General features: G+C 36.6%; 1 protein-coding gene across 1 annotated transcript in view; it reads right to left on the bottom strand.

The window, feature by feature from the left end:
* Znf280c (zinc finger protein 280C) overlaps window positions 1-21,194 on the bottom strand; it is a 64,753-nt gene that overhangs the window by 25,395 nt on the left and 18,164 nt on the right. Inside the window, exons 3-8 of the mRNA XM_059250965.1 lie at window positions 17,271-17,336; window positions 16,808-16,941; window positions 13,556-13,664; window positions 9,060-9,227; window positions 8,817-8,926; window positions 3,366-3,586 (exon numbers count right to left, since the gene is read on the bottom strand). Coding sequence (XP_059106948.1) covers window positions 3,366-3,586; window positions 8,817-8,926; window positions 9,060-9,227; window positions 13,556-13,664; window positions 16,808-16,941; window positions 17,271-17,336 — 808 coding nt within the window. The remainder of the gene's footprint in view (window positions 1-3,365; window positions 3,587-8,816; window positions 8,927-9,059; window positions 9,228-13,555; window positions 13,665-16,807; window positions 16,942-17,270; window positions 17,337-21,194) is intronic.

Consider the following 21,194-nt stretch of genomic DNA (forward strand, 5'->3'; position numbering starts at 1 on the left):
ATAGTGAGTTCTAGACCAGTCACAGGTATAGTGAGACCCTGTCTCAAATTTTTTTTTCTCTAAGCCAGGCATGGTGGTGCACACCTTTAGTTCCAGCACTTGGGAGGCAGAGGCAGGTGGATCTCTGTGAATTTGAGGCAAGCCTAGGTTACAATAGTGAGTTCCAGGACAGCCAGAGCTACAAAATAGAGAGACCTTGTCTCAAAAATGTTTTCTCTAGAAAAATCTCAGAAATATCAACAATAAATATCAAGAAAAATCACACACATGCACACACACACACACACACACACACACACACACACACACACACACACAATTTGGGAAACAAAGTCACTTACCACAAATACCAGGCTATCAAAGCAATGAAAATATCAGTCAATTGGCTTGTTACTTTTTTCTGTTACTATCTTACTTATGATGATAAACATTCAACACGCCATGTAACTCAGATAATAAAATGTAAGTTCTTACATTTTAAGATAAAAATTTATAAAATCTTTAGAATTTCAACCAGGCATGTTGGTGCACACCTTTAACCCCGTAATCAGGTGGCAGAAGCAGCACATCTCAGAGTTTAAGGCCAGCCTAGTCTCCATAATGAGTTTGGGTATATAGTGAGGACTTGTCTTGGAAAAACCTTTAGAACTCCACTGGGAATTGTGTACGTGTTATCAAAATTGTACAAAAGCAAAGCAGACATGTTGTATAAAACATGAACTTCTCTAAAGAAGATAACTAAAAAAAAAGAATCATTTTTTCTCTGAGATAGGTATGCTGAAAATTATAAATGTGAGTTGAAAAAATTTGAGCAAGTATGAAAATTTGAGCTAATATTGAAAATAAGACTAGTATGGAGGATATTAGGCAGGATAAAGTAGTTCTTGTTATGTAAAGAAATGTAAGATTCAACACAACAAGAAAACAAATATAGGGATGTGGAGGCTAATCTTGGTTTATCAACTTGACCACATCTGGATCAACTAAAACCGAAGCAGCAGAGCACATCCATGAAGGTTTTTCTTTGCTGCATCATTTGAGGTGAGAAGACTCACCTTCTGATGGGAGCTACAGAAAAGGCTATGGAGGAAGGAAGATTATGCTTTTTGCCTGCTTGCCTTCACTCTCACTGTCAAGTTCATCTATCCTGTTCCTGAGCCATTCCTTTGCTGATATTAGAACCTACTTTTTCTAGATTCCAACAAAGACTGAAGACTGGCAGCACTCTAGGACTTCCCTGGGACTCTAGCACCAGACTGTGAACTGCTGAGACATCCAGTCTCGTGGACTGAACAACTACCAGATCCTTGGCCTTTCTATCAAAAGACAGCCACAGTTGAACTATTTGGACTACAGCCTGTAAGCCACTCTAACAAATCCCCTTTTGATATATATGTATATATTCATGCTTTCAGTTATATTCCCTTAGAGAACCCTGACTAATACAGATTGGAATGTGGTTTGAATGAGAATGGACCTAAAAGGCTCATATGTTTGAATACTTGTTTCCCCAACTGGTGGAACTGTTGGGAAAGGATTAGGGGTGTGGCCTTGTTAGAAGGGAAATGTCACTGGAGGCATGCTTTGAGGTTTCAAAAGACTCTGGTCATTCTCAGTGTCTTGATCTCTCTCTGCCTCCTAATTGTGGATAAAGATGTGAGCTCTCAGCTGTTCCTGATACCATGTCTCTGCTTCACCATCATGGGCTCTGACTCTGAAATAATAAGCTCAACTCTGCTGAGGGCCTGGTGTAACTGTTGAGATGGCCTGGTCTAAGTGTGGTGATGTCCTGGTGTAGCCCTGCTGAGGGCTGGTGTAACTGTGGTAATGACCTGGTATAAGTGTGGTGATGGCCTGGTGTAGCTCTGCCGAGGGCCTGGTGTAGCTCTGCCGAGGGCCTGGTGTAGATATATAGGTACCCGAACTCTGTAAGGTCTTACTTTACCCTCAAGTGAATCTTGACTCTTCAGCTCTTTCAGGTACGTGGCCGATCCCTGACTCATTGATGTTTCAAATGACAGAAAGGGACAGAGCAGCTAACACCCAAACTTCTTTGTGTTACTACTCCAATGGAGCACCCAGTTGTCTGTCCCAGATGAGCCTTAGGAACAGCTTGTGGCTAAGACCACACAAGGCCCTGCAACACCTCGAAGCTCAACTCCCTGCCTGGACTTCTTTAAAATTAGGGGTAATTCTATTCTTGAAAGTAAAAATTGGTACAGAAATCTTTCTGTTTGCTGTCTGGAACTTTGGGCACAGATCCCCCTGCCTCTGCCTCCTCAGGGCTGAGATGAAAGACATGTACCACCTGTGTGGTTTTTATTGCTACAAATATGTAGTATTGACCTGGGGGGGGGGAATTCAGCCCTCACTGGACCGTGTAATCAGAAGGTAACATAACACTATTTTCTTGGGGCTAGAGCAATGTCTCAGTGGTTAAGAGCACTGGCTGCTTTTCCAGAGGACCTGGGTTTGATTCAAATATCTTCTTTTATATGTTGCCTTGGTCATAGTGTTTTATCACAACAATAATTAAGTAACTCCGACAAATAGAAAATATGTCATTTTTCCTAAGTTGCAGTAAATACTATTGTCTTTTTTTAAGCTATCTGAAAAAAATTATAACTGGGTAGATCCAGTTATCACTATGAAATACAAGAAAAAAATAAAAACTTTATGTTCTGAAATATTATTTTAACTGGGCAAAGATGTCTTAAATTCATTTATACTACAGAATATTACTTTAACCGTGTGAAGGTGTGTTACATTTGTTTATGCTGCATTTGTTTAATTATGTAAAGATGTGTTGCTATTTCACCTTGCCTGCCTAAGGCACCTGATTAATCTAATAAAAAGCTGAACGGTCAATAGTTATGCAGGAGAGGGATAGGCAGGGCTGCTGGGCAGAGAGAATAAATAGGAGAGGAGGATGAGAGAAGAAGAAAAAGGAGAAAAGAACAAGGGAGAAAGAGAGGGACATGCCCAGGGCCAGCCAGCCAGATACAAGAAACAGTGAAAGTAAAGTATACAGAAGGAAAGAAAAGATAAAAAGCCCTGAGGCAAAAAGTAGATAAAGAGAAACAGGTTAATTTATGTTAAAAGAGCTAGCCAGAAAAGAGCCTAAGCTAGGTCGAGCGCTTAAAACTAATAATAAGTCCCCGTGTCATGATTTGGGAGCTGGTTGGTGGCACAAAAGAAAAAGCCTAGTACAATTTTCAGCATAATGAATAGCCTTTCTTAGTAGAATTGTTACAATGGTTTACCTAGGATAGCAAAGAATAAAACCATAACTTTTATATTAAAAGATCAAGATGCAAATCATCATTTCTTAATTTTTAAACAAATAAAAAGAAATATTTACATACCTAATATTATTTTTAAGAACTTTGGAGCAACTGAAGCATTTAAAAGTTGTGTGAGTCTTCAGTTCTTCCTCAATAGCTCCTTCATGTCTTCCATAATAAAAATCACTAACTAGCATGATCAATTTTTCTTTATCCGAGTCTATGTTAGCTTTGTTTTCAGCCCTTGAATGTTCTGACTTAAGAGTCTCCAGAAGATTGTTTATCATGTCTGGGCAGCAATGCTAAAAGTGGAGAAATAGTATGTTTTATTTGTACCTCTTATAAAAAAATCAGATGTCAAAAATGAGTTCAATATTTACAACAGGTTTAGATCATATAAAGCTGTGCTTATTAATGGGAAGACATCAACTAAATACACTAGCTTCCTTCATTATAAACTACAAAAATTCCAACAATAAACACCACTATTTTTATGAAAGAAGTAACTTTTAAAATAAACGGAAAACTTTTAAACTTTAAATTACCTTGTAATTTTTCTTTTTAGAGTAAGATTTATTAATTTGCTTTTTGAACAAAAAAACATACATTTCATATTAATGTCAAGATATAACTTAAAAGTTATATATATCATTCTGTATGAAGCTTAATTACCTAATGACATAGTAATATTTTAGTAAAGCATAGTTGGAACCAGACTTCTGAGGACAATTGATATGTCACTCTCCTAATATAAGGCACTAGATAATGTATGTCCCACAAAGAAAGATTGATCAGTTATATCCTCAAAATCTCAATGCATTCTATCTATAACACTTAAATATTTCACGGGGGAAATTTACCTCAAATAAAATCAAAATCTCATTTAAACTGATTCTAATGTAGAGTACTTTTCACACCTAAGTCTTTTCTCATTGAAAAAAATAATTTTTTTATTAGATACAATTTTCAGTGGTAGAATTTCTCCAGGAGGATTCTCTAAGAATAACTGGAGCAGACAGGAGAGGTGGCTCAGCAGTTAAGAGCATTGGCTACTTTTCCAGAGGACCTGGGTTTCAATTCTGAGCACCCACATCATCACAACTGCGTTTAACTGTAGTCCCAAGGGAGCCAATGCCTCTTCTAGCCTCCAGGAGCATCAGGCATGTAAGTGGTGCACAGACATACACGCAAACAAAGCACCCAACACATAAAATAAAAAATAAATATTTAAAACAGTAACTGGAGAACAAAAATAAAACAGGAAAAATATTTGCAAATCATTAAATTCTTGTAATTGTTGAATATTCACATTTTTATTTAAAGTGTTAGAAAACAACTCTGAGAATTCTTATAACTCAGTAGCACAGCAATAACGAATAACAACATTAAAAAAAAATCCTAAACCAACTAAAAAGACACAGATGGTTTTCAGAAAAAAATGACCATATAATTAAATTTCAGTAAATGTTATCTATTCTGTACTTAAAACATAAAGTCATGATTGATTGGCTTAGCATCGGCCATTTATGAAAGAATTTTACATTACTGACTGTGAGGGCCAATCTTGCTTGTCAGTGTGACTAAATCTAGAATTAACTAAAACCCAAGCAACTAGGCCCACATGTGAGGGATTTTTCTTGGTTGGATCATTTGAGGTGGAGACCCATCCTAAATCTGGGTCACATCTTCTGGGAGCAGTCCACATAAAAGAACATAGGAGTCCCCCTTTTTTGGGAGGCATCCAGGCAGTGGGACCGGGTCCTGTGCTCATTGCATGAGTCGGCTGTTTGAAACCTGGGGCCTATGCAGGGTCCCTTGGCTCGGCCTGGGAGGAGGGGACTGGCTCGGCCTGGGAGGAGGGGACTGGACCTACCTGGACTGAGTCTACCAGGTTGATCTTAGTCTGGCGGGAAGGCTTTGCCCAGGAGGAGGTGGGAATGGGGGGTGGGCTGGGGGGAAGGTGAGGGGGGTGGGAGGGGGGAGAACAAGGGAATCCGTGGCTGATATGTAGAACTGAATTGCATTGCAAAATAAAAATAAAAAAATTAAATAAAAAAAATAATAATTGAACGTAAAAAAAAAAAAAAAAAGAACATAGGAGAAGCTTTTGGCTTTTTGCCTGCTTCCCCTCACTCTCACTGGCCAGTTCATCGATCCTGTTCCTGAGTTGTTCCTTCACTAGTGTTAGAACTCAGTTCTTTGGGATTCCAATGTGGACTACAAACCAGCAGCTCTCTAGACTTGGGACTCCAGCACCAGATTGGGACTGCTGACACTGAACAACTATCTACTGGATCCTGGACCTTTTCCTCACTTTTTTCACTAGTTCTCATTATTTAAACTTTCTAATAAAGATTTGGAAAATAAATAAAGGCCAAGGGACTGAGAAGACATTTCTTTTTAAAAAGACATACAAAATGAACAATAGATATGTGAAAAAGCACTCGAAATCAGTAATTCGTCAAAAATACAATGAAGTTTTACCTCATTGGGATGGCTCTATCTAAAAGAGAAAAGGGAAGTGGAGAAAGCCAATTTTTTTACACTGTGCATATAATTATAAGCCAGTAAAACCAATATGCAAAAATATAGACGTTCCTAAAAACAGTATAACAACTATATGATCCAGCAATGTCACACTGGGTATATATCCTAAACAATTCAATTTGGGACATCAAAGACAAATCTACAGGCTCAAGTTCACTGTAGAATTATTCATAGCCAAGACATGAAAGTAATCTAAGTCTACTAATGTACAAATGAAAAAGAAAATGGGGTGTATAGACAGTTTGGAATATTATTCAGCCTTAAGAAAGCAGGGAATTCTACCTATTCCAACAAAAATGGATAGACTTGGAAGATACTATATTAAGTGAAATATGTCAGTGACAGAACAATTATTTCATGAATATGCTTACATGAGAAATCTACAATAGTCTAAATAAAACTACAAAGAGTAGAATGCTGAGTGCCACGATCTGGGGAAGGCAAGTGGGGAAGTATTACTCAATGGATATGTAGGTTTAGTTATTCAAGTTATTCAAGGCCCTAAAGATCTACTGTACAGCATTAATATGCATAGCTAACAACACTTAATTGGATGCTTAAAATTTTGCTAAGAGGATAGATTTTATGTTGTTATCACAGAAAATGCAAAATGGGCAGGTAGGAAGTTTCTAAAAGTATGTGTGCTTACAGTTTCACTTCTGTCCACATACCTATACTACCAGTTAAATCTTTTACATCAGTGACTGCAAATAGATTTAGCTAAACTCCCGAAGGAAAAGGAGTTTTCACATAGGGTTAGAAAGAAAAAGCAACACAGGCAAAAATTAGAAACATAAACAATAAAGGGCTTTGGAAATATTGAAAATAAAAGGATAAAATAAGAATATATCAAGTAGGGCTGGAGAGATGGCTCAGAGGTTAAGAGCACTGACTGTTCTTCCAGAGGTCCTGAGTTCAATTCCCAGCAACCACATGGTGGCTCACAGCCATCTGTAATGAGATCTGGTGCCCTCTTCTGGCCGGCAATCATACATGCTGTATACATAATAAATAAATAAATCTTAAAAAAAGAAAGAAAGAAAGAATATATCAAGTAGCTGGGCAAGGTGGCTCATGCCTTTAATCCCAGCATTTGGGAGACAGAGGCAAATGAATCTCTGTGAGTTCAAGGTTACATAACAAGTTCCAGAACAGCCAGGGCTACATAGAGATCCTGTCTCAAAAATAAATAAATCAATAAATAAAGGAATTTAGCAAGCAAAATGGAAACAAGAAAATAAGGATTATGAGAGTTGGGAAAATGCTTCAGTGGGTAAAGCATTTTCTGTACATGGGTGAGAACCTGACTTTGGATCTCCAGAACCAAGAAAGGCCAGGCATGGTAACACATGTCTGTAACCCCTGTGCTACTACAGAGAGCTGGGAGGCAGAGATAGGAGAATTTAGCATACACAGCTACCACCAACAAAGAGACCCTGTCTCTAAATAGGTAGAAAGCAAGGACTAACACCTGAGGTTGTCCTCTGATCTCCACATGTGTACACGAGAAGTGCACACTTACACTCAAATGTGCACACAAATGTGCACAGACATATCCATACACTCTACACATAAAGGATAAGTAATAAGTAAATGATTAGATAAGTAAATTAAAATGGAATTGAGGCCAGAATGCATTAAGCAACAAGGCAAAAAGAATACTTTATTTAAAATGCCAGGGAAGTTATGAGAGAGAGAGAGAGAGAGAGAGAGAGAGAGAGAGAGAGAGAGAGAGAGAGAGAGAGAGAGAGAACTATATCCTAAAGAGAATACAAAATGGAATTGTCAAATATCAAAGAAAGAACTGATGATGTGCGACTAGATTCACTATTCTCACATGCTCAGGGAGATAAGACGGACTAACATCCAACATCAGTTTTGCTCCCAGAATAGATATTTGCATTTGAAATTTTGAGAACTCATTCTCACTCCTCTACTTTTCTCCAAGATGTGGGATTTAATAAACATCTGCCTTTGGAACAGTGAGCAGAACCTTTTCCTAAGATGCTTCTTTGCATTCTCCCTATCCTTCTTTTCCACATATCACCTATCCTATTTATCTTACTGTTTTTCTCCTCCTTCCTCACTGCCATTTACACAGGGCAGGCAAAGAGAGGACCTTTACTCTTTACGAAGATACAACAGATACTATATTATCTGGTAACATACTTTAAGTAGAAATCCCTCTAAATCCCATACTTTTTTAGTAGCTTCAAATTTATGTAAAACCTAAGTTCAGGAGCTTGAAATACCAATATAAAGCTACAATTCATTTATAACTCTATATATTCTATTCTGGATTGAGTTAAAACTATCATTTCATAAGAAATGTTCCATTAGGAAATTGTGGAAAATGATGACATAAAGCTAAGATTTCCATTGAGAAATATGAAATAAATATGACAACATGGAAAAAGTAAAATAGAAGGACATTTTAAGTTATATTTAAGATTAATAAAATGTGGGACTAAGGAGATGGCTCAGCTGTTGAGAGCACTGGCTGCTCTTCCAGAGGTCCTGAGTTCAATTCCCAGCAGCCACATGGTGGCTCACAACCATCTGTAATGAGATCTGGTGCCCTCTTCTGGCCTGCAGTCATACATGCAGACAGAACACTGTATACATAATAAATGAATAAATCTTTTAAAAAAAGATTAACAAAATGCCTGCTTTATGAGAAGTAAAAAGAATGGCATTATTTATTCAATAAAATATAATGGTTTATTAATTTTCAGTTAAAATTAAAATGCAATGCGCACATACTACAGTGTATGTATGATGAACTTAAGTTTTATAATTTCATGATTGGGAAGAATTTAAATTTTGTATAATCATTAGGAAAATTAATTTTTTACTCATGAAAATGACAATAAAAGAAGCTTTATTATTTAAATATCTAGACAAACAAATATTTACTCTCTATTATTCTTAATATTTCAATGATTCGTAAACATTTTCAAAACTCAAAATTTGAAACTATTTTACCTTCATGTGGCATTTCAAAGGATCCAAAAAACTGAACTTCACACTGCACTTTGGACAAGATCTTAGTGAAGGTGCTCCAGTTTCAGACTGAATTGATGAGGTATTTTCATCTAAAATAAATTGAGGACTTTGAGTAAAAATTGATCTTTTAAAAAACTTAAACATGTTTAAAAAATCCATCATCACAATTATTAAAATTTGTTTCTAATTAATAAATTGTCCTATGTGAGATTTCATACTTACTTGCTACTGTAACCGGGGAGGAAGCCTCTGACGGAGAATTGCTTGAAGATGATGGAGAGGAAGGACTTGCTTCAGAAACACTTGTATTGGTCTTTGGCTTTTTTGGATTAACACTGTTTACTTTGGAAGTAGAAGGATGTTTTAATCCTAATGAAGCTTGATCGATACCTACAAAGATTTGAACATCAGGAAAGATATTTACAAGTGCTTTAGTATAGAATATTAGTTTTTTAAATTGCTATAAAAATGTCCTTAGATTTAAAATTTAGTAAAATGCCTTGGAGCTAACTTAATGGAAAAAAATATATAATAAAAAAGCAGAAACTATACAAGGAAGCATCTTCTTTGGATCATATATATTTTAGATTCACAAAATAAACTTGATGCAGGAAAACTATAAAGATACTTTCAAATAAAGCTATCCATTAAAGGAGGCAGACTGAGGGGGAAAAAAAAGCATGAACCTCACAAAACCTAAAGCAACAATAATATAACAAAAAAGAAAGAGAAAAACAAAGGTAGATATCTTTCTCTGAGCCAAGTTCTTATAAATGTTTTGGTGATTAAATACATTCAAACTTAAAAAATACTCATTTTGCCGGGTGGTGGCGGTGGCGGTGGCGGTGGCGGTGGCGGTGGCGGTGGCGGTGGCGGTGGCGGTGGCGGTGGCGGCGGCGGTGGCGGCGGCGGCGGCGGCGGCGGCGGCGGCGGCGGCGGCGGCGGCGCACGCCTTTAATCCCAGCACTTGGGAGGCAGAGGCAGGTGGATCTTTGTGAGTTCAAGGCCAGCCTGGTCTACAGAGCGAGATCCAGGAAAGGCACAAAGCTACACAGAGAAACCCTGTCTCGAAAAACCAAAAAAAAAAAAAAAAAAAAAAAAAAAAAATCTGGAATTTCTCCAATGGCCTACCAACCACTATCCCGAGTTAATTAGATATAAAGGGCATTTCAGACAGGGCCATTCCTTTTATGCTTTATCTGACTTTTGTGATTTAAAAACTTTGGATTTCCTTGGGAGAAATAGTTCTGTTTGAAAACTATCATCTTAGCATGCAAAGGATTAAAAAATCCATGGCATCTGTCTGAGAAAGAGGCACAGACACAGGAAAAAGTTATTTTATGCCAAAAATTATATTATAAAATAACTCAAAATAAATTGTACTTTGTGACAAAGGCTCTAAAACCATACATAGTTTAATGCTCTCAAGTGTACATTCACAGGAGAAGCAGGAGACATATTCTTGGAAAGGAAGAGACTCCTCTGTCAAATTTACGATGTTTCATTTTTTCGAGATGACAGAATTCTCTTTCCTATCATTAGAGGCTATGGTTACCAAATGATTGATTACTACCAGCACTTGAAACTGACTTTGGTTTCGTTACTTTAATGTTTTTTAAGATTCCCGTGTCACTTGAATAATCAATAAATGTTGGCATTTTGCACTAGGTAGTATTACACAATATGCTAGGTAATAAAAAATAGACCATTTTAATATATAAGGTTTAAGGATTTATTTTTATTATATTTATGTACATGTATGTTTGTGCATCTTTGTGAATGTATGTTACATATGTCTTCAGAGCCCAGAAGAAGGTGTCAGATCTCCTGGAGCTGGAGCTTCAGGTGGTTTTGAACTGCCTAACATGACATGGGTGCAGGGAACCAAGCTCAGGTTCTCCAGAAGAGCAGCAAGTACTCTTAACCACTGAGCCATCTCACCAGCCTCCTAATAAATAACTTTTGAAGCACAGGGATATCTCAATTAAAGAAAATTACTCTGAGATAATGAGTTTTAAATACTGATCCTTCAAGTTATTAATTTTCTTTGCTTTTGGTCTTTGCTGTTCCCTACTTTCAAGTCTTCCTATTTACACAAATAAAAACGAGCAGGTGGACCTAGTTAAATCCAGTGGATCACACAGCAAAAGCAAAAACAAAACAAAAAGACAAAAAGTGGGATGGGAACTTGGTTAGAGGACTAGGGGGTTGATGGGGGTGTGACAGGTATGGGGTAGGAGGGAATGAATGTGGTCAGAATGCATTGCATACATGTGTGAAATTGTCCAATAATAAATTGATGAAAAAGAACCTTTTTTTATTTTTTTGGTTTTTCTCCGTGTAGTTTTGGTGCCTGTCCTGGATCTCGCTCTGTAGACCTGGCTGGCCTTGAACTCACAGAGATCTGCCTAGCTCTGCCTCCCGAGTGCTGGGATTAAGGGCGTGCGCCACCGCCGCCGCCTGGCGAAAAAGAACCTTTTTGAAATTAATTAATGTTTGAGATGAAGTCTTACTTTGTAGATCCCGCTGTCCTGGACTTTGCTATGTAAACCACACTGGCCTTGAACTCACAGAAATGTGTATGTCTCTGCTGGTATTAAAGGCATGCACCACCATGCCTGGCTAAAAAACAAGTATCTTATTCTCATAAAAATCCTATTTCTCTTCTTCAAATTCAAGCTGAAATCTAATTTTCTCTAAGAATCTTCTATGGTCATCCTAGACAAGATGTGCTTTCAAACATATCACATATTTATAATTATTATTGTAAACTTTAATAAACCATTTAAAGTTCATAAAACAGCTTTCACTTTTCTTATTTTTCCAAACTCAGTAAAATTAAGATGAGTAACATTATCTCCAAATGGCTCATATTTGGTCCAGAGAATGAATGTATTATATGAGAAACATAAAATGATACAATGTGAGAAAAGTGAAATGTAAGAAGTTAGGTGACTTGATAAAGCCTACACAAATCTGTATAACAGAAGTTTAAACCTGTATCTTTTACTCCAACTTTGACAGTGTATACTATTCAGGACAAAGCTCTCCTCTACAGTTTAAAAACCTTTTGTTGAGACAGGGTCTTAGCCCATGTTGACCTTGAATTTGCTATGCAGCCAAGACTGGCCCTCAAACTCCTGGGCCTTCTGGCTCCACTTCCCAAGTGATGGAATTTCATGTATGTGTCACCACACTCAGTGGGAAATCTTTAAATAGTGAGTAGGACTTACTGTCTTTGACTTCTAGAAGCTTTACAAATTGAGACTTGTTCTAGGAATGAGATCATGTGCTTAGTAAAATCAAATTGAAGACAACTATTTCATTTCCCTGTCTATTTTGCTAACTGGACATAGGTTAATATCAAATGAAGTATTTATTTAGCAAAACGAGAAAATATTTTGTTGCCCAAATCACTAAAACCCTTTTCATTCATTTGATAAAATGTACCATATTGCTTATTAGTAAGTAAAAATTCAAAAAATATTATGTCCCTCTCTAGTGAAATATATCAAGTTAGCTAATAGAGAAGCTACTTTATTCCATTATAGGGAATTTCTTTTTTATCTAGGCAACATTCTTCCACTATCATACTAATTTATTCTACATTTATGAAGAATTTTGTCATGGTAAAAAAAATTTTGAAAAATGAATTTTCTTTCACTTGTCCAATTTCTGTTCCTTCAATGGGTATGTACTAGTCATATGCAAAACATTATCTCTTTAGTCCTGTCATACCACTCAAGTATCACATTTAACTATCTCATGTGTATATGTCATTTATTATATAGAAAGTTTACTAAGAAATAAACTAAAGCTATGCAATTTTCATAAATTAATGGTCTCTGAATAACAAATACACTTGTTACAGAGTATTTAAGACATCAGGTGACTTCTCTGATTCACAGAAATTATATTAAGATTTCACAGCTCACAGGTAGTTCTAAATGAGAATAAGCTCAGCCAGGTATGGTGGTGAATCAGCCTTTAATCCCAGCACTCAGGAGGCTTTCTGAGTTTGAGGCCAGCCTGGTCTACAGGGTGAGTTCCAGGACAGCCAGGGCTACATAGAGAAATCCTGTCTTGAAAAGTCAAAAAAGGAAAGAAAGAAAGAAAGAACAAAGGAGAGAAAGAAAGAAAAGAGGGAAGGAAGGAAGGAAGGGAGAATAAGTTCCAGTAGCACACACCAGCTAAACTAACAGAAAGAAAGAAAATAGTCTAAAATAGTCTATTATTAAATAATATAAGATTGTACATGAAAAGCATTCAGGAATGACCAGCTCTATTTCCATCTTATATGCAAAAATAACATAAAGGCACCGAGTTCAGAAGAGAATTAAAAATATATGTGTGTATGTATGTGGGTGTATTTGTGGAAGTTAGAGGATAACCTGCCGGAGTCAGTTCTAGCCTCCTATCTTGTGGGTTCAAAGATCATACTCAGATCATCAAGCTTGGTGACAATTGCCGTTATTTGTTGAGCCATCCTGCTGGCTTTTAAAGTCTTTATTAATTTGTTTACTTAATGTGCATCTGTGCATGGCATGGAGTCGACTCTCTGCTTTTACAATGTGGGTTCCAGGGGTCCAACTTAGGTTATCAGTTTGGCAGCAAGCACCTTTACCTGCTGAGCCATCTTCAGGCCCTGTATAGAAATTCGATATGAACATTAACAAAGTCTCTTTTTATAGATTTTAAGAAGAAATACTAAATCCAACCTTCTGTACTCTTTTTCAGTATGCTGGAGGGTGGTGTATCCTTGGTTGAGTCTAACTGTAAGACAGAAGAAGCACCTGTATCATCTTGTGATGAAGTCTTTGAAAAACTCTGTAAAACATTAAAGATATTTTGTCAATTATTAGAAATGTAAACCAAACTGGATGCTAGTACTACAAAGACAAGTTACAAAACACAAATCCAATTACTACTCTCTGCTAAAATGAGCTCATACTGGGTGAGAAGCATATTGGCATTCTTCATTATTTTTGTAATTTTTCTGGAAAACTAAAATTAGTTGTAAAAATTGTTAAAATAAAAAGAAGTGATAACACTAGCAAGGTTTCATTTTGGTATAACTTCTCTGCAAGAACATTTTAGCAGCATCTACTAAAGGCTTTCAAAAATACATGTCCAGCCAGGCGATGGTGGAGAACACCTTTAATCCCAGCACTTGGCAGGCAGAGGCAGTCTGTGAGTTCGAGGACAGTCTGGTCTACAATGCAAGTTCCAGGACAGCCAGGGCTGCACAGAGAAACCCTGTCTTGAAAAAACAAAAACAACAACAAAAAAGTCGATATCCTCTGATATAATCATTCCACTTCTAAGAATTTGTATTAAAAAAATGAAAATGTTAACAGAGTGTTTATAATAGCAAAATATGAAAACCTGTGTGTTCACCAACAGAACAGTTAAATAAGTTTGACAGACTATTAAGCATCATCATAATTTTGAGGAATACACAATGAATGACAAAGAAATATATTTTCAATACAATATTCAGTGAAAAATGAGGAATAGTTATCAAATCTGGGTAAATATGGTCCTGAATGGCAAACTATACTATCTATAGAAAATAAAAATCAAAACATAGGGCTGGAGAGATGGCTCAGCGGTTAAGAGCACTGGCTGTTCTTCCAGAGGTCCTGAGTTCAATTCCCAGCAACCACATGGTGGCTCACAACCATCTGTAATGAGATCTGGCGCCCTCTTCTGGCCTGCAGGGATACATGCAGGCAGAACACTGTATACATAATAAATAAATAAATCCTTAAAAAAAATTAAAACATAAAATATATTTCCTTGTTTCTAATTCTTTTCATATACATAACTTTCACAATAGGAACATAAAGATTTTGTTTGCATGTTTTATGTTTTCAAGTTGAGAGATGATTAAGTTGTAAGAATTTTACTTTCTTACTAAATATTCTTTTTTTTTAATTGAGGGAGAGGAAATGAAACAGGGTTTCTCAATATAACCTTGCATAGCTTGGGACTGACTATGTAGAACAGAGTGGCCTCTTCATCCTCCTGTCTCAGTCTCCTGAGTGTTAGTAACAGCCATATGCCAGCATGCCTGGCTTTGTTACTGAATTTTCATATAAGTTTGTTAGGAAGTTACAGAGACAGAGACTGGAGAGATGCTGTCTAAGTGGATAAGAATACTTGTTGTTCTTGCGAGGGACCTGGGTTCAGTTCTCAGAACCCACATAGAGGCTTACAACTGAATACAACCCTAGTTCCAGGGGATGTGACACTCTTTTCTGGCTTTTGTAGGTACCAAACACATACATAGTGTATATACATACACATAGACTTAAGAATTCTGGAGACAGCTATTGAAATTACCTAAATCAGCTGGGTAGTGGTGACCCATAACTTTTTAAAAGTATGTACTGAAATGTATGATCAGATATGTGTATAAACCTCTGGGTTAATATGGTTTGAAATCCCATGTCTATTAGTTACTAGCTGGCCTTTGGAGAATCATTTATGTTCTTTGAGTTTCAGTCTCCTCAACCATAAATTGGGAATAATAGCCTGCCTCATAGGAATGTCCTAAGGATTATATGAGAATTACATTTGCACATAGTAACAGCTTCCCTCCAAATGTTAAGAATTACCACTAATTCTTACTTCTATGAAAAGTCTTTTGTTATTGCTCTACTTGGGGGGTTATTTTTGTTTTGTGAGACAGAGTCACACTATGTGGTCCAGTCTAGTCTAGAACTTATTATGAGGAGATTGGTCTCAAACTCCCAATCCTCTTGCCCTTAGCTCCCCAAGTCCTAGGACTACAGGCATTTTAACAACCATGCTGGCTTAAAATGTTTAAGAACTAAACAATGAAAAGGGTTTTGAGAATAAACAGCCATGATTTGTTGGAATAATCGTCCCATTTAAGAACACCTAAGTTTACTCTCTTAAAAAGTTGATTTCCTGTGTGTTTCCTCGTTACTTGATTCTTTCTGTAGCTGTACAGAAGCTTCTTAGTTTTATGAGGTCCCACTTTTCAATTCAAGTCTTTTCCTATACCTATATCACTTAGGGTGCTACCTATATTTTCTTCTGGCAGTTTCCATGTTTCAAGTTGCAAATTGAGGTCTTTGATTCACTTTGAGTTAATTTTTGTGCAGGGTGATAGATATGGGTCTAATTTCAATCATCTATATGTGGATATCCAGTTTTCCAGAACCATTGCTTGAAGATGCTAGCTTTTCTCCAATGTGTTTTTGGCTTCTTTGTCAAATACTAGGAGTAGAATATGGGCTACTGGGGCTGGGAAAAGCAAAGGGGGATAGTCAAGACTTTGATACAAAAAATTCTAGGTAAAGTAGCCACTGGATTTGTAGTGTTGACTTTAATATACCAGGAAAAGCTGTATATAAAAATCACAAAATATATTGATTTTATTGCTATATAATTGTGTCAGCATAATAGTGTTCTTTAACACAATGAAATAATTTTAGTTTAAAAATGAAGCTGAGTGTGGTGGCTCATGCTTTTTAATCACAGTACTCAGGAGGCAGAGGCAGGTGGATATCTCTGAGTTTAAGCTCAGCTTGGTCTACATAGTGATTTCTAGGACAGCCAGAGATACATAGTGAGACCCTTTCTAGAAAAAAACAAACAAAAAAGAAAACCTAGGGCTGGAGAGATGACTCAGAGGTTAAGAGCACTGGCTGCTCCTCCAGAGGTCTTGAGTTCAATTCCCAGCAACCACATGGTGGCTCACAACCATCTGTAATGAGATCTGGTGCCCTCTTCTGGCCTGCAGGGATATATGCAGACAAAATGTTGTATATGTAATAAATAAATAAATCTTTTTTTTTTTTTAAAAAAGAAAGAAAACCTAAACATAATGACATTTTCTTTGGGTAATTAGCTATGGTATTTAGCTATTTTCAATTCTAGCTGGATATATACTATCCAATGTGTTCCTGAATTAACTGTGAAGTTAAAAAAATACTTACAGGTTTAGACACAGTCTGAACACCAGAACTCTCTGAAGATTTGGATTCAGGATGAAATCTAGGCAAAGCAGCCACTGGATTAGGTGATGGATTTCTATAGTGTCGATTTGCAGGTTTGAATATATTTGAAATAGCTATACGTAAAAAAAAAATATATATAATGAACATATTGGTATACAATTGTGTCAAATAGTTGAATGTAAAATGAATAGTAAGGGCTTAGCCATTAAGCACATCCACTGCTCTTGCAGTGGGCAATGGTCAGTTCCTAGCACCTATGTCAGGTGTTTAACAACCATATAGTATATATACTCCGTTTCCAGGGGAGTCAATGCCCTCTTTTGTTCTTCATGGGTACCTGTACATACACGGTGCACAAAAAACTCACACAGGTACAAATACATACCCATAAATAAACAATTAAACAAATCTGTAGTAGTAAGACAGTACAGTAATACTGTACCTGGATTGAGTGAGTCATTCTTTAGTCCCTTTGAAGATGAGCCAGGGCTACATCTGTTCAAAATATCTACAAGAATATTTAAAAACTCATTACTGAAATGAAACACAGTAAGATAATGGAAAACTGTCTAAAAAATAGACATACACAACAAATGATAGAAATATATTTATTCCTCTTAATGTTGACAAAATTTTAAGACTCAAGTTCTTGTTACTCAAAAATCAAGCCCATGCCCAATCCTCATGCCACATTTTACACCTCTAGATGTCTGGAAGTTTCATTATGGATCAGCTGACTGGATTGCTTATCTCATGATTCTCAATATCATTACTTGAGCTCTGAAAGGAAAATTATCAGATAACAGATTAAGTCAAACCTAGATTTCATTATTTGATTAGTTTCAGTGGCTAAATACACTACTCTAGAAGTCAATTTGGGCCTGACAGGATACTCTTAGATCATTTCAGACTGTTATCTCTTGCCCCTGTGTGAACGTAATTTTCTGATTACTGAGGAATCATATTTAAATTTAGAATTTTAAAATTTGATTAAAATTTCTTATCACAAGAAGGTGATATCTAAGTTATGGTTTCTATTGCTGTTGATAAAACACCATGACCAAAAGCAACTTGGAGAGGGGAGGATTTATTTCATCTTACAACTTGTACTCCATCATTCTACCTCTGATAAAACTGTATAAATGATGAAGCAGTTGTCTGGATATGAGAATCCTTTTCAGACACAAACAATCTAAGCATTCCAAATACTTCTTGTTCTGCACATTTGAACTAAAAGGAGAAAAGACAAAGAATTAACAAACAGGATACTTGAGTTCTTTAAAAACTAGGGGGTGCACTCTGTCCAGGGAAGATGGGGTAACTGAAAATCTTCACCTCTCCCTCTATTCATCCAAGTTGAATGCCCCAGTCTTATCCCCAGCTCTGTAGCAGACCATCTGAGGGCCTCTACACAGGCCTCTATGCATTCTCTGCCACCATTCCCAGAGATCTAAGCAGATCCTGGTGGTACACACTGCTTTCATCCTCTTGTGGGATCCCCCTGCCACTCGCTTAGCCCATCCCCATTCCCTAAGTATCAGATCTCAATATCTAGAAACATATTTTACCTGGAACCCTCAGTGGCCATGCCAATCAAGACTCCAGAAGAATTCCCTACCTGGCAATAAGAACCAGAGAGGGCCAGGACTACACAGAGAAACCCTGTCTTGAAAAAACAAACTAAAACTAAAACAAACAAAACAAACAGAGGAAAAGAAATCAAGGAAGAAAACCTGCACCCAACAAAGACAAGAACAGATATCAACACCTAGAATTACAATCTTCCCAAACCCAGGTGCCTGGACACCCACATAAAAACACAATAACAGCCAGGACAATATGTCTCTCCACTAGAGCTCAGTGACCCCACTTTGGGCCTTGGATATTGCAACATAGCTGAAGCATAAGAAATAGACCTTAAAATAGCCTTTATTAATATGTTAGCAGTTCTTAAAGAGGAAATGAATAGATTCCTTAAAGAGTCTGTGAAAACACAGTGGAAGGAAATGAATAAAACTTGGAAATAGAATCAATAAAGAAAACTCAAACTGAGGGAAATCTGGAAATGAAAAAATTTAGGAATTTGAACAGGACCCTCAGAGGCAAGCCTCACAGAATACAAGAGATGGAAGAAAATCTCAGGCATTAAAGACACAATTGAAGAGATAGATACGTGGGTCAAAGAAAATCTAAAAATAAATCTAAACATAAATCCTGGCACAAAACATGCAAGAAATCTGGGACACTATGGGAAGACCAAATCTAAGAATAATAATAGAGGAAGGAGAAGAAACACAGGTCAAAAGCACAGAAAATATTTTCAACAAAATAATGGATAGAAATTTCACTACTCTAAAGGAGATATCTTATCAAGGTACAAGAAGAATACAGAACACCAAATAGACTGGACCAGAAAAACATTCCCTTTGGCACATAATAATCAAAACACTAAACCTAGAGAACAAAGAATGAATATTAAAAACTGCAAGGGAAAAAGATCAAGTAATATATGAAGTCAGACATATAAGAATGACACCTGACTGCTCAATGGAAACTCTAAAAGCCAGAAGGGTCTGAATAGTCTACAGACTCTAAGAGGCTACAGATGCCAGCCCAAACTACTATACCCAGCAAAACTATCAATCACAATAGATGGAGAAAAAAAAGACATTCCACGATAAATCCAAATTTAAGCAACATCTATCTACAAATCCAACCCTACAGAAGGTGCTATAAGGAAAACCCCAACTTAAAGAGGTTAACCACATCCAAGAAAACACAAAGAATAAATAATCCCAGATCAGCAAATCAAAAGAGGACACACACACACACCACCACTACCACCACCACCAACAACAACAAAATAACAGAAATCAACAAACACTGCTCATTGATATCTTTCAACATCAGTGGTCTCAATTCCCCAATAAAAGACATGGAATAACAGAATGGATGCAAAAATAGGATCCATCCTTCTGCTGCATCCAAGAAACACTCCTTAACATCAAGGATAGACATCACCTAGGGTAAAAGGATAGAAGATATTCAAAGCAAATGGAACTAAGAAGCAAGCTGGTGTAGCCATTTTAATATCTGACAAAATAGACTTCAAACTAAAGCTAACCAGAAGAGATAGGGAAGGACACTACATATTCATCAAAGGAAAAATCCACCAAGGACACTGCAATTCTCAAAATCTATGCATCAAACACAAGTGCCAAATTCATAAAAGAAATACTACTACAGCTTAAATCACATATTGGCTCTCACACACTGATAGTGGGAAACTATAATACCCTACCTGACCAATAGACAGGGCATCCAGACAAAAACTACACATAGAAATGCAGGAGCTAACTTAACTTTATAAACCAAATGAACCTAACAGATATTTACAGAACATTTCGCCCACACACAAAAGAATATAAATTGTTCTCAGCATATCATGGAACTTTCTCCAAAACTAGCCACATATTCAGACATAAGCAAGTCTCAACAGATACAAAAAAATGAAATAACACCACTGCATCCTATCTGATAACCATGGATTAAAGCTGGATATCAAAAACAACAGAAAGCTTAAGAACTCATGGAAACTGAACAACTCACTACTGAAAGGAAAAATGGGTCAAGACACAAATGAAAGACTTTCTAGAATTGAACAAAAAAGGATATACAACATTCCCAAACTTATGGGACAGAATGAAAGTGGTTCTAAGGACAATTTCATAGCACTAAGTGCCTACATTAAAAAAATGGAGAGTTCACACTAGTCACTTACCTGAATGCTCTACAACAAAAAGAAAAAACTACACTCAAAAGGAATAGATGGCAAAAAATAATCAACTAAGGGCTGAAATCAATAAAAATAGAAACAAAAAATGGAGTAAATGAAACAAATAGTTCTTTGAGAAAAATCAGTAAGATTGGCAAACCCCTATTCAAAGTAGCTAAAAGGTGAAGAGAATATCTCAATTAACCGAATTAGAAATGAAAAGGGGGACATAGCAACAGACATCAAGGAAATCCAGAGAATCATAAAAATATACTTGAAAAACCTATATTCTACTATATTGGAAAATCTAAAAGAAATGGATAATTTTGTTAATAGATACCACTTAGCAAAGTTAAATCAATGTCAGATAAACAATTTAAACAGAACTATAATCCCTAGTGCAATAGAAGCAGTAATTAAGCCTCCCAACCAAAAAAAAAAAAAATGCTGAGACCCAGATGGTTTTAGTGTAGAATTCCACAAGACTTCCAAAGAAGAGTAAACACCAATACTCTTCAAATTTTTCCACGAAATAGAAACAGAGGAACATTGCCCAATTCTTTTTGAGGCCAGTTACCCTGATACCCAAAC

This window comes from Peromyscus eremicus, chromosome X (assembly GCF_949786415.1).
Source record: "Peromyscus eremicus chromosome X, PerEre_H2_v1, whole genome shotgun sequence".
Lineage (NCBI taxonomy): Eukaryota > Metazoa > Chordata > Mammalia > Rodentia > Cricetidae > Peromyscus > Peromyscus eremicus.